The sequence below is a fragment of the Melopsittacus undulatus genome, chromosome 2 (genome assembly GCF_012275295.1).
Source record: "Melopsittacus undulatus isolate bMelUnd1 chromosome 2, bMelUnd1.mat.Z, whole genome shotgun sequence".
Taxonomy (NCBI): domain Eukaryota; kingdom Metazoa; phylum Chordata; class Aves; order Psittaciformes; family Psittaculidae; genus Melopsittacus; species Melopsittacus undulatus.
The window spans coordinates 12574802-12588309 of record NC_047528.1 but is presented as its reverse complement, the minus strand read 5'-3'; the positions used below and the strand labels follow the sequence as shown (position 1 = coordinate 12588309).

Below are 13508 nucleotides of genomic sequence, written 5' to 3'. Positions count from 1 at the left end.
CAATTTCCTTTCTCAATTCTGTGTCCTAAAAATGCTTTTAACATTTTTGATTTAATGTAAGCACAATTTTAGCAAATTACTGTAAAGTATTTTTGTACTTTTCAAAGCATTTTTGTTACTCTTAATAGTAAGAGTAAATGGAAATAATTTTAATGTTTTAAAATTACAAATGGAAATAACTTTAATGGAAATTAAAATGAAAATAACTTTAATGTATTAACTGAGTATAGACAATGTCCTGTGAATATCTCTAAATTATCATTGCTACTTTCCACAATATGTGAAACTAAAATGTTAATTTTTTTCAGCATAAATGTACAGTTTGAATAACATTATATTACAGATTCCACATAATATTTTAAAAATATAATTGTGGAATATATAATGCACAACCTATGATACATAATGCATATTTTTAATAATTACAAAACCCAATATAGCTTATAATGTACAACAATATATTATAAATAATATTGTGTTCTACAAAACATTATTATATTATTCTACTATTAACTATTATATAGAGCTTATATAATACTATGCATATATAAAATATATATAAAAGATAACATATGTAGTATATAGTATAATATCTGGTATAATGTAATAAATATAGTAGAATATTACATATGACATTATATATTTCTATAGATACTTATATTTACCATATAGCCTATATTGCATTTTATATATTACATATTAATACTTGATTATTACACAGCTAATATAGTATAATACAAATTACTGTATGATATGTATTATATACAAATGGTTATAAGCATCTCGTATGTGTTTTAAGAAACATTTATTGAGTATTGGCATTTCCCTTCTCAGATCTATCTATCATCTATCTATCTATCTATCTATCTATCTATCAATCTATCATCTATCTATCTATCTATCTATATATCTATTTTTATTTATTTTGCTAACCAAGCAAAGACTGGCAGTCTTTCCTTGTGTAATATTCCTGTGCAGTAGTCCTAATTTGAGTCATTTCAATCCTGAATTAGTAGAACTGTTCCCTGCATTCAAAATAAATTCTTTAAATGGTGTACAAGTTGATACTTCTCAAGCAGCGCTGCAAATATGTCATTGACTTCATCTACATTCATATTTGCCAGGGTTTTTTTTTTTGGCACATATTCTGTGCTCAGGTAGATAAAATCAGAACTGTATCTTTCTTAATCATTTGAAAATGACAAGCTCCCACTTTATAACCAGTTGTCCATATGTACCTGACCTTTTTCTTTAGAAGTATTAAATTTCTTGTCTGTTCCCATGTGTTATTTTTGTCATCTGCTCTTTTGGTAACATGTCCAATTTTTTGTACCGTACAATTGTAATTTGCATACTTCTATCTCTTATGCCAAGGTCTTCAAAGACAAGATGAATAAGGATTTGTTCCAAGATCCAATCTTATATATATGTATATATATATTTTTTTCCTTTCTAGGCAAAAGAATTCCCTTTCATTGGATCTTTGGCATAACTTCTTCAGCCAATCTTCTCTTCATGTGCATCACTGGAATTGAATTTACCATAATACTCAATGCAGCACCAAGGCAAAATCTTTGCTGAAGCATATTCACATCCAAAGAAGGGAAAGACAGGTGGGACATCAAGTGGGTCATTGAGACCATAGAGAATGTGTCAAGATCTAAAAGACTTGTTCCATTGCACCTTTGGATTTAAAAGTGTGAATACAAACGTAGTATTTTGCCTTCTGAAGTGGCCTTGTTAATGCTGTTGCTGGAGGGAACCCTTACCAGTCAGGGTATAGTGATATTCGTATATTCTTGCTCTGGCATATCAGAAATCACACCAGTGGAAAACAATATCTGAGTACTTTACATTTCTAAATGCAAAAGAAGAGCATACATTCTTATCAGGAGTCAACTTCGGGATACAAGTTCTTTTGTAGTTGTCCAGCATTGCAGCATTTATTAGCCATTGAAACATGGGTTGCTCAAGATGATTGTTAGTTCTGCTACAAAGCCTCAGCTATTACAAGGATAAGACCAGAATCAGTCCACATTTGTCCCCTCTCAAGGGTAATTTACATTTAATGTGTATTTTGTTGTTAAGTGGGAGGAAAAGCATAATGGGTAGCAACTGTCTAGTTTCATTGCTCAGGAGCTGTTAAAAATCTTGGCTGTCACTATCTTCAGAAGGGTTCAGACTGTGTGAATCCTAATTTTCTTATCAGAAAAATATGTATGCATTTCATATCTACACCTTTGTAACTGGGCAGACAAGCAGCAATTGAAAGAATCATTGCTGTAAGTTGAGAGCAGTGCAGTACAATAGAGCTCTGTGAAACACATTTATTACAGCATAACAGGATGTGCAGCCAGCATTGCTTAGGATGTGTGAGTGGAAATAAATTAATCTCACTGTGTTTAATACAAAGGAATATATGCTCACACATAAGATTTCTGATCATGGGAAACAAGACATTTTAGCTTCCATGTAAATAAGTAGGAGCTATTGTTTGACCTGGACCTCTAAAAATTACGATATTATTTGCTGTTCAGTTGTATTTATAAAGTGATCTTTGTTAACTTTACAGGCTTTTCCGGGTCTTGGAAGACAGATAACTTCATTGATCAGTTTATGCTGCAATAAGAGGTTCAAGGCCACAAGAAGGCCTGGGGTGTTAAACTGGTCTTCCAGGTCTTAAGAAAATCTCCACATCATGTCATTGCAGTTGCTGCTTAAACTTGAGCAATTGTCAGTTTTAAAGAAACCTCAACTGCTAAGTAGGAATGCAGCAGAAACTCCATGAAGAAAAGTATCTGAGATCAGAAAATTCGTCTTTCGCTTTTAGTCTTCTCTCAGTGAAAAAAGAATGCTTCAGTAGGAGAGACATGCTCTCCCCTTTGGGGAAGACAAACACTGGGTGACCTGGATGCAATCAGTGTAGAAAGAACTCTTATCTAGACTAAAAGCCTAGTGTATCAGCAGCTATGCAGTCTCAATGACATTCAAAGCTGAAATTAGAGGTGTTTACATATAAATTTCAACTTTGTTAAGTGTATGTTTTTAAAAGCTACTTTTTAGTCCATTAATTTTATCCTCTTCTCTGACAGGCTGCATTTTGCAATAACTGCACTAGTTCCAAGCAGCATTTTATTAGAAAAATCTATGTTTCTTGGTCTCTGAATATCATGTATTACCTGTTCAGCAAAGTAGCAAAACTATTTATATTTGTTCAGTATAAACTTCTTCTATGTGGAATATATTTTGTAATTTACCGAAGTTAAGTCCTAAACTAAAACAATACAAAAGAACACAAAACAGGTTTAACAACCAACTTCTAATGATTTTAAGGAAAGCTAAATGTAACCTTCAAGGCCAGCATCAGCTATGGACTTAGTGTAATAATGAACACACTTCTGGTCTTCATTAAGCAGTGAATAAATAATAATACAGCTATCAATGCTATCTGTCATGACTAATGGTTCTCTCTAGGACCACAAATTATTGTCTAATTCATATTATGCTACCCTGTATCTCATTCATCAGCTTCTGGGTGACTCCAGTGCCAAGTGCTGTGTCAATCTATTGTTCTCTCTGCCCCAGCATGGAAAGTTATTGAGGTCGTAGTGGTGTCTGCAATGTATCTAATTAGCCTTACCTGTAAGGTGTTTTGCTTGAAGTAATTTTAAGCAAGAATCAGTGACACCTATACATAGCATTTTCTTTTGATGTGGAGATACTTCCCCAAATTTTGAAAGGTTCCAAGAGGCACATAATACTTTGCATACTTTGCTCAATGAGAATCACCTTGTTGCATTTGTCTTTTGCACCCACTGCCCTAGTGGTGGACATTTGCAGAAGGGGGAAAGAAAAAGCTAACTTGCAGAGGTTACTGTTAGTGAGTTAATATGTCATCAACTGTCCCACATCCCCACAGATAAGTTGTACGTGCATTTTTTCCTTTCCATTTCATAAATCCTAAGAGGTTGTGAGCTACTTCGGAGTAACTTTTACATATGGCTCTTCAAGGGAAGAGAATTATACTTATTCTTCCCATGAGAGTCAGTTCATTATCTTGAGCCAGTTGCTAGGAAACCTCCCTGCTAATCTGTCCATTCATTTACTTAGTTTTTATCTCTAAACCAAAGTGGTTCATTCAGTATCCAGTCTTTTCTTTTGAAGTCCTTACACAAGAAAAATCTATAACATGCCAGCATCTGAAATGGAGCTCAAAGTTACACCATAGCACATTTTTTATCATCTAGTAAGTCTCTTGTTTACTCCCCCTACCTCTTCCATGGAAGAATTAAACATTGGTTTGATTATTACACCATTCACCATATATGTTCAAACTACAGTATTACATGTGGAAAACATACATGAAACCAAGGAGCCTTAAATCATTCTGTTGTCATTATATCAGTCCTAGCTTTCATTAATCTAATTCTGCTCATTTCCCACATTGAACATATTTCCCTTCCACACTCCAACTGCAGTTCTGTGAATGTAGCTCTGATTTATCTTGAAAAGAGAGACAAAAAGGCAAGAAAGTTCAAAATACTGAGTAGTCAATAGAGATAATGTGGTGGTTTGCAGCTCCCAGCTTCCGCACAGCAAAGGCCTGGGGTCTAGAAAGGCTGCCTATTATTGTACCTAGGACTCAGGTTGGGAACTCAACCTGGATGACATACAGTGAAAATCATCTTTCTCCTTGGGAAGAATATGTCTAAAATAGACTGACACTATTATAAATGATCACAGTTCAACAAAAGCTTAAATCAATGCAAAAAAAAAAAAAAAAAACCAAAACTGGGCAAACTGACTGCCACTGCAGGAAGACTTTTATGATTAAAGTCTTTGCTATGCACCACAGGGGTTTACCGAGGCTTGCTGGCTGTCATTTAAATCTCTTGATAATGAGAGGTGAAGATGCTTTCCTACAAAGTGGTTTCTATACAGAAAAGAATGCTTGGGAGGTTGAAAGCTTGAAAAGTACCTAAACATTTTGTAAGGTCATATTCTGTATAAACTGATAACAGTAATGCAATGGTCACTAATTATATGTGACTGAGATCTGATTCTAAACATGAATGACCTGGACTGTTGATGCCATCTTATTAATCTTAAATGATTATTTAAAATACAGGAGTGTTTTTACAGATAACACACAAGTTAGGTTAACTCCTGACTCACACATAATGTTATTTAGCAAAATAGCCTTTAGTAATGAAATTCAGTCAGATTAAATTAAAAAAAAAAAAAGAGTTCACACTTAGGATCTTGATTGTTTGACATATTTGATTAGCAATGGAGTTGAATTTTTTGTGAATTCATCTGAAGCAAACTAATAATATTACAGAATAACCTCATAGAAATGTTGTCTTTATACCATTAACAGTAAATGAAAACCAGCAATGCAATAAAGTTATTTTAAATTGTGCTGACAATTTCTATGTGCATTATGATGGATTGTTGGCTTCAAGCCAGCTTCTGTTCATAATATATTCAGAACAATTTAAGTGACATTTTATGCAAATTCTCAGATTTGAACACATCAGCGACTTGCCCGTTTACTCTTTATGATGTTTACAAATTACAAATATTTAATCTGTTAAAAAGCAGCAGATCTCTCTGTTGATATAGTGATAATGGAAAATCATATTCTGATTTCTGTCTTTTAATCATATAAGCACAGCTAGAACAAAGAAGATGAAATTTTTATTATCATTTTTATTGTGATTAATGGCATGTAGCAGTATTACAATGGTAGTGTCCAGGCTGACACAGGTTCACTGAGGGATACCTGACAATACACTAGTTGCATTTCCCCATCTGTAGGAAGTAAGATGATTTTCAAAGTTTTCAGGTTTGTGGATCCATCAGAATTTTCCAGGGGATGTGTGGCCCCTTCCAGTTGCAGCATTTTTGAGCATTTTGCATAGAGAATGCTAGAATAATGAAAACATTTGATTTGAGTGAGCACTGATTGTTGGCAACAGATGCCAGGGAGTCTGGGGTGTTAGGAGTGGATAGGGAGGACTTTAAAGTGTAACTTGAATTGCTGCAAATGACTGATTCATTTTATTGAGAGAAGACAGAGGAAGAGATGAAATTATATGAGTACCAGATGTCAGGTATCATGTCACATACTGGGGTAGTTTTCTGAAGTCTATGGATTAAAGAAAACATAGAAAAATTACTGAAAATAGGAAGGAATGGCAAAAAAAGATGGGATATAAAATGGCAAGCTTCAGGACAGAGAGGCCCACTACCCTCATGATACTGAATTAATGTTCTGTATCGGAATTGTTTTTACCATAAGAATAAAAGGAAGAAAAGACTGAACAATATGTGGTACCTGTGCCCTGTTCAAAAGATGCAGCAAGAGGGGAAAAGAGAGCATCAAGCTACACATATGATTTGAGTGGAAAGGTGGTGACAGGGATGAGTGAAAACGGCAGAAATTAAAGTAAAGCTCATATGGGACCCGTGCCATTTTGAGAAGACATTGAAACAGGAAGAATGAAAAGCAGACATGTGATTAGGATTTCATTAGTGAAATCTTAAATTTCATTAGTTTTGAGCCAGTGGGAGCTTTGTCCCATGTGACCCCACCATAGCAACATGATTGGGGTTTGCAGCTGCAAGGCCATGAGAACAAAACAAGATCAGCAGTGTAAGAACTGCAAGGGAGAAATACTGCTACAACAGCCCAGGAGAAAGGTTGCAACGCTGCAAGTGAAAAATGGACAGCGGGGCTGTAAATGGAAGGCCTTAGCATTAGGAAAGCAGATATTGATCAGGCATTCAAACAATTGGCTGTGCTGTTATTACCCAGCTTAACACTGTGCCAAGCAGTTAAATAATCCATCAGCTGCAAGCAAATAGGAAAAAATGGATTGTCATGAAAAGTCTTCTATTTATCCCAAGATTTTTTTTCTTTAGACTTCTTCATGTAAACAATGAAAGGTACAAAATAGCTTAATAGAATAAACTGGTATAGAAATATTTTTTTTATAACAATCTGTTTTCAGGAATGTTGAGATTTTCCAAAATGTTCATCTATCTTCACTCTCCAAAGTAAAACTAAGTAGAGGAGGTGTTATCATCTCTCTCCCTTGCTCTCTATTCATAGCTAAAGCCACAGCAACTTGAGTACATCAGTTTTATGTACAATTTTGATTCTGGGAAATGTCCATTATGTCCCATTCTAACACAGAGTGCAGGTAGGTCTATAAATTCAATCAGTTCACTGGAAGCAACCTATGTTAAAGTGCATTATTACACTGTGGCCTTCATTGTGTTCAGGTTTTGGTTTGTAGGTACTAGTTAAAAAACACACATTTCAAAGATTTTTGACCAGAAATCTTTATTCCATTTTGTACCTTCCCTAGTTTAAGACAAATCTGTATTACCAAAAGAGAAGATTTTTTCTTTTTTTTTTTTTTATTATTTTGAAACTGCTTCTGATTACTCAAATATTTAACTGCTGTGGTGTGCAAACAGGCAAAACCTGGTAAGGTGCATAAGGCTGAAATACCTGGAGATTTGAGCTGACAGTGATGGCTGTGTTCAGCCTCTTCCATCAGCAGGGAAGTATTGTGACAAACAATGAAGCAAATTGATAGTGATGAGGTTGATATAGCAGCTTTACCCTGAATGGAAAAGCATATATCTTCTATAAGACTTTTGACTATTGCTGTTTTCCTCAGTGTGGGGAGTAAGAAGGGTGTTAAATAAATCACCTATTTTATTAGCCTTGTTTAGTTTTATGTCAAATAAAGCAGAAAGACATTAATATTAACAGCCTGCTGTTTTAATTGGTTCCATGTAGTGTAGAACTTAGTGCAGCCTGGTTAGAAATTGCTTAGGAAATTTTAATCTTAACTTCTAAAACATTATCAAAGTACTGCAACAAGCTAAGGAGATACTTGAAAAGGTATGGAAAGGTGAAAAGTTATTCTCTTTCACAGGTTCTATGGTATCAGATTGAAGTCTCCAGTGCTAGAGAGTAGTTAAAGTACTGACTGCTATCTACTGGCCTTTTCTAAGTGAAACAGTAGATTTCAATTCAATTCCATGTGAACAAATGACCACTGTAAAATATAACATGACAAGTTGTGCTTATTGCTTCCCATGGTGGCAGTTTCAGTTAAGATCAAAGACCAAGAAGATATTAAGACTAAATAACTTTTCTTAGTCTGAAAGGTACTCATGTAGGTGAAGGTGAGGGACACTAAGAGCAATGCTGCTGCTTACCAATGTGTGGATAACCACAATAAATCATTTTTCTTGGCTGCCATAAAAACAGTATTGGCTTTCAAACACAGAGTTGGAATGATGATAGCTGAATGAAAACCTCCTTACAAAATCTTAAGTCTTAGCTAGAAAAGGGATGCCCATAGGACAAAATTAAGTTAGGGGAGATTTTAGAATAAGAAAATTCTACAGGACTTCTGGATTTGGCACAGCGGACAGAAAATCAAAGTTAACCTAATAAAAGCAAGTAGGTCTATATTTTCTGTGCTCAATACTCACTGTTGCTAAAAGAAACCTTAGCAATTCAGGCTTCCATGCAAAATTGCCCCTCACAAAACCTAAAATGTTATCAAGCCTTTTGGTAGACAAAACAAGACTTTCTGAGTGCCAAAAGACTCTGGGCATATGCAGCCCTTTGCATTACTGTTCTGCTACAAAGTGTATTGTGCAGTTAAGCACACACAACCTTTGGGATGCTTTCCCTTCATAGAGTGCAGTCTGCAGCTATCACTGCAATAGGGTTTGGTCTCTTTTCCTTACTATTCCTCTCATGCACAGTTTTGTTCTACTTGACATCCTTTCCACGCTTACCCTTTTATCAGGCAAGTCCCTGAAGTACCTAAATTGCCATAGGTATTAAATTCTTGATAGCTCAGTAAATAACAGCAAACATGCCTTCAATTTGTATAAAAATTAGTTCCCAGTATGAAAAATGATAACACTTTTTTCTTTCTGTAAAAAGGATACAGATGCAATTTATAAACAAGCAAAGCAATATGTATTATTAGGAGGAGCTTTTCCTTTTAATTGCAATTGGTGGGGAGCATGCAATTTCAGGAAGCGGAAATTTATCTACAGCCCAAATAAATGTTACTTTGATGATAGCTTTTATAACACTGCATTAAGCATCAAAATGTTCATTGTACTTAACACCTGGGTGTCCCAGAGTGAGAGTATGAGCAAAGAAACCAGTGGTGAAAGGTTGACAATGGTGTTGTTATTAACAAAACCCATTCAAATAATGTTCAAATTGTCAGGCTTTCAAACAAGTAAACAAAACCCAAAGAAACCTGAACATTTTTTTTTATCTGATGAAGTGTCAGTGAGTGCGGAACAAAACAGATGTATAACTTCATGCACAGAAGGGGTATTATTTTCTTAAGTGTACTGCATAAAAAAGCATTTTGTTCAGGATTAGCTCATGCAATTAAAAAATATTTCATCCAGAAACACAAAATAAGGGATATAGATGGCATTCTATCAGACTTCATTTTTTTTTTCAAGTTCCTTTTTTCTGCATTCTTAAACCTGTGTCTTTATCACATTGTGTATCACTCCTTTGAAATTGGGTACATGATTGGAAGAACAGAAGAGTTTCATTTTATCTTGCTTTCCCTTAGTACTTGGTCATGCTTTAGGTTTTAATGTAGTAAAGAAATACATTTTCATCCTTGTGATTAATTTCACATATTTAAGTAGTTAACGGAAATGATAATGAGATACAATTGACAACATTCCGCAAATGAGTAGCTATGGGAATTGTAGAGTTTTTGTGTACAAAAAAAAAAATCCTGTAACACCACAATTGCTACTTTTGAGTTTTGCTTCTCTCAACTGATTCATCTTTATTTTGGGACAATACAAAAATCAAGATATGCCTTTTGGTGAATGGAAATCTACATATATTTTAACTTCTACTTTTCAAAGAGCAAGAAGAATGTGTCATATTATAGTCCCAACAGCATTCATAAAAGCGGGGCATGTTTTGTTAGCTCTGTTCTGAAAAGGAGTCCCCCGTGTGTGTCTCCCCCCCGGCCTGTAACAGAAAAGAAATGTCTTGACACTTAAATGAGTTAGGAATGCAAGTAAATTTAGCATGGCCTGACCATCTCTTGTATGAGCAATCTTATAAAGGCAAATGTAAATAGCCCAGTCTAAAAATATCAGGGTCTTATGCTTCATTTTGGTATTTATTCAGAGTTGCACAATATTTCACTGTTTCAGCACTGGTGTAACAGTGATGACGTAGGTTCTAATTTTGTAATATTTTGCAAAATATGCAATGCCTTCTCTTCAGCCTGATTTTTTTTTTTTTATTTCAAAGTTTGCTATTTGTAAAAACTTATTTTTTAGGAAAAAGGAAAAAATTCTTGTGTGCCTCTAAAAAGAAGGATGCCATACATGCACTTAACTTTATATTTTTTAATCCACTTAGTCATTTAGACACTGAACATTAACTGTCATGAGTGGTTAATACCATTTTCACCTAGTAAAGTAGCAGTGACTCTTTAGCAACAAAGGGTCCTAAACTCATGCTAAAATAGCTGGTTAAACCTACCAGGTGCTGGCAAAATTTTAGTTGTAACAATGACAATGACATATCAGGACAATAAACAAATCGGTAATTTCAGTGAATATTTGTCTGAAAATAGTCCTAGTATGTCATCTACCAGGTTCTCACTTTGAATGAGTCTTACTTCTATCAGTTTGAGGGCTTTCTCTTGTAGAAACGAAATTAATGAATGAAAACTCTACAAAATCCTGTCTTCATGAAACGAATTAAATTACATTAAAATAGCATTACTTTAATTAATTATTTTGGAAATTTCCTAGTCCGAGGAATTTTCTCACTTACTAAAAATTCTCTTCAGCTCAGAAGATGCTTAAATACACTGAAGGAGCCATGTAACACACTTCAGATTGGTTTCCTTCCTATATATTTAGTGATGGATTTTGAGTATTGGACTTCCTCAGATGAAGATAAGCACACCAAGATCCTTCAAACTAAGATACACCTTACTAATGTTTTTCAACTGAAAACTTGTTGAAGTAAAACTAAATAAAAAAAAACCCAAAACAATGGTAACTTCCATAGAGGTAAGCAGAAGAATAAATTGACTGCAGCTGCCAAGGTTTTTAATGCTGTTACCTTCAGTACATTGTACTAATATTAGATACATTAACTTTTAAAATTTCCTGACCTTTGTGAGCTACATTTTTTTTCTGTTAACATAGCATGAACATTTGATTTACATTTCATTAGTGGGAAGATTGAGTTAAATGAGTGTCAATTCTATCTCCAAACCTGTTCACACTATGAGATTTCTTTCTACCAAGAAAAGTTCAAACCATTTTGCATTCAATAGCCAAAGCTGAATTACTTTATCATGCTATTTGGTCATATTAAATTGTTTTTCAATCAAGGGGTAATATTTGAAATTGGTATGCATATTTTTCTATATGATTCTTATTGACTTAAATAATGACTACGCAGCTAGAACTTACCTCATGCAGGGCAGTTGGAAAATTAAGTACACTCTTTGCTATTCAGATATTAAAATATATACTAGGCAGATAAAAGCATTGGGAGGTGAAGGCATTCCAGCAGCCATTTTATCTGTGAGAAAAACATTAATGCTTATAGCAGCATCCTTTCTGTATCAAAATCAGTGGAAGATTGTAAGTAAGGAGAATTACAGTCAAACTGCTTTCTGTTCCCTCACAAAGACCATCAGATGCCTCACTAATAACAGGATGTATAACTTTACATTCAATATCTTCTTGATTAGAACTACTTGCAGTAATTCTAGTGACCTGCAGTTTGCACCTCCTCCAGCTAGTATTTCTTTCCAACCATTAATGAAACCAGTTATATTTCAATTTGGTCAGAATTTGACAAATGGGAGACATGTAAAAGCATGCAACTTTCTATCTGTTCACTGCATACAGACGCCGAACGCATGGTCACTTACTGCCTTGATGCTTTCAAAGTGTCCACCTTCTTTTTCAAAGTCAATCGGCTGCCCATTGAGTGTCCAATAGAAAGTGACATCTAGTGTGCTGTCATGAAGGGCTTTGCAACTGAGGACAATGCTTTCTCCAACCGTTAACTCTATCTTCTTGGGAGTAAGCTCTATTCTTGTAGGTTCTTAAAACATAGATGGATTAGGCACATTTAGATGGAAGTCTAGTTATAGTGCAAGACGAAAATATGATTGAGTTCTGTTTAGTCTACTAAGAGCTTACATTTACTGTTTGTTTCAAATACATAGTATCAAATACTGAAATATATTCATAATGCACACATGGCAGTGGTGAAGGGAAGGTACAGCCAGTTTCATGGAAGCAGGAAGGCAGGATCCTAAACACAATCTATAGGACTTCTGAGATGCATTAATTAATTGATTTTATGAGACTCAGAAAAAGTCAGAAAAAGCACCTGGAATTTTGTGATGGCATGAAGATCTCAGTTTTGTTACTTAAAATAGAAAAAGGTGCTTCCAGGCACACTAAATATAGGAAGAAGCTTGAAAAATAAAGTCAGAAGACTTGAACAGCTAAAAAAACCCCTCTGATCATATAAGAATTCATCTGAAAAGTGTCAAAAGTGTGGTTTAGAAATGTACTGCAACTCACTGCTTTGATTTTTATCACTGTCCTAAAGAACTATTTTTCCTTAGATTTATATTGATAACAATTATTGCTTCAATCCTAATTTTTGTTCCCATGGAGGAAGAGGTAGGGATAAGTGAGTTCCCAAAGCTAAAATATGTTAAAAGGGATATTGATTCTTTTACATATAGAACTATTTATAATCTTAGTGATTTACTATATATACTAATACTTCTGACATATAGCTGTGAGACAGCAGGTGGGGTTTGCTTTCTGATGCAGGAATAGGATGTTTGATCAGATGGAGATTAGCGCCTCCAGCTTGTTAAAAATACTTTATTTTGCCTGTACAGTGCTGTTGCATGGTTGGCAGGGGATTTTAAGCAAAAATGAAATGTTGGTAAAGAGAAATCATAATTATCATTATTTTTTCGTACCTTTAACAGACACTGATGCAATGATTTCTGCAGATCCAAATACATTTACACCTTGGCATGAGTACCGACCTTCATCAGACTTGGAAGCATTAACGATTCGCAGGCTCCCATGTGGAAGTATAGTTATTCTGAAAACAATAAATACATAAATACATAAATATATAGAATCATAGAATCACAGAATAGTTAGGGTTGGAAAGGACCTTAAGATCATCCAGTTCCGACACCCCTGCCATGGTCAGGGACACCTCACACTGAACCATGTCACTCAAGGCTCTGTCCAACCTGGCCTTGAACACTGCCAGGGATGGAGCATTCACAGCGTCCCTGGGCAACCCATTCCAGTGCCTCACCACCCTGCACCCAGCACACTCATCTCCCATATTTCTTATAGGAGATGTATCTCCCATACTAGCAGCCAAATTCCATGATGATATC

General features: G+C 34.9%; 1 protein-coding gene across 1 annotated transcript in view; it reads right to left on the bottom strand.

Moving 5' to 3' along the window:
* The window catches only part of CNTN5 (contactin 5), a 221962-nt gene that overhangs the window by 50838 nt on the left and 157616 nt on the right, over window positions 1-13508 (bottom strand). The window contains exons 10-11 of the mRNA XM_034072837.1: window positions 13071-13198; window positions 11994-12169 (exon numbers count right to left, since the gene is read on the bottom strand). Coding sequence (XP_033928728.1) covers window positions 11994-12169; window positions 13071-13198 — 304 coding nt within the window. The remainder of the gene's footprint in view (window positions 1-11993; window positions 12170-13070; window positions 13199-13508) is intronic.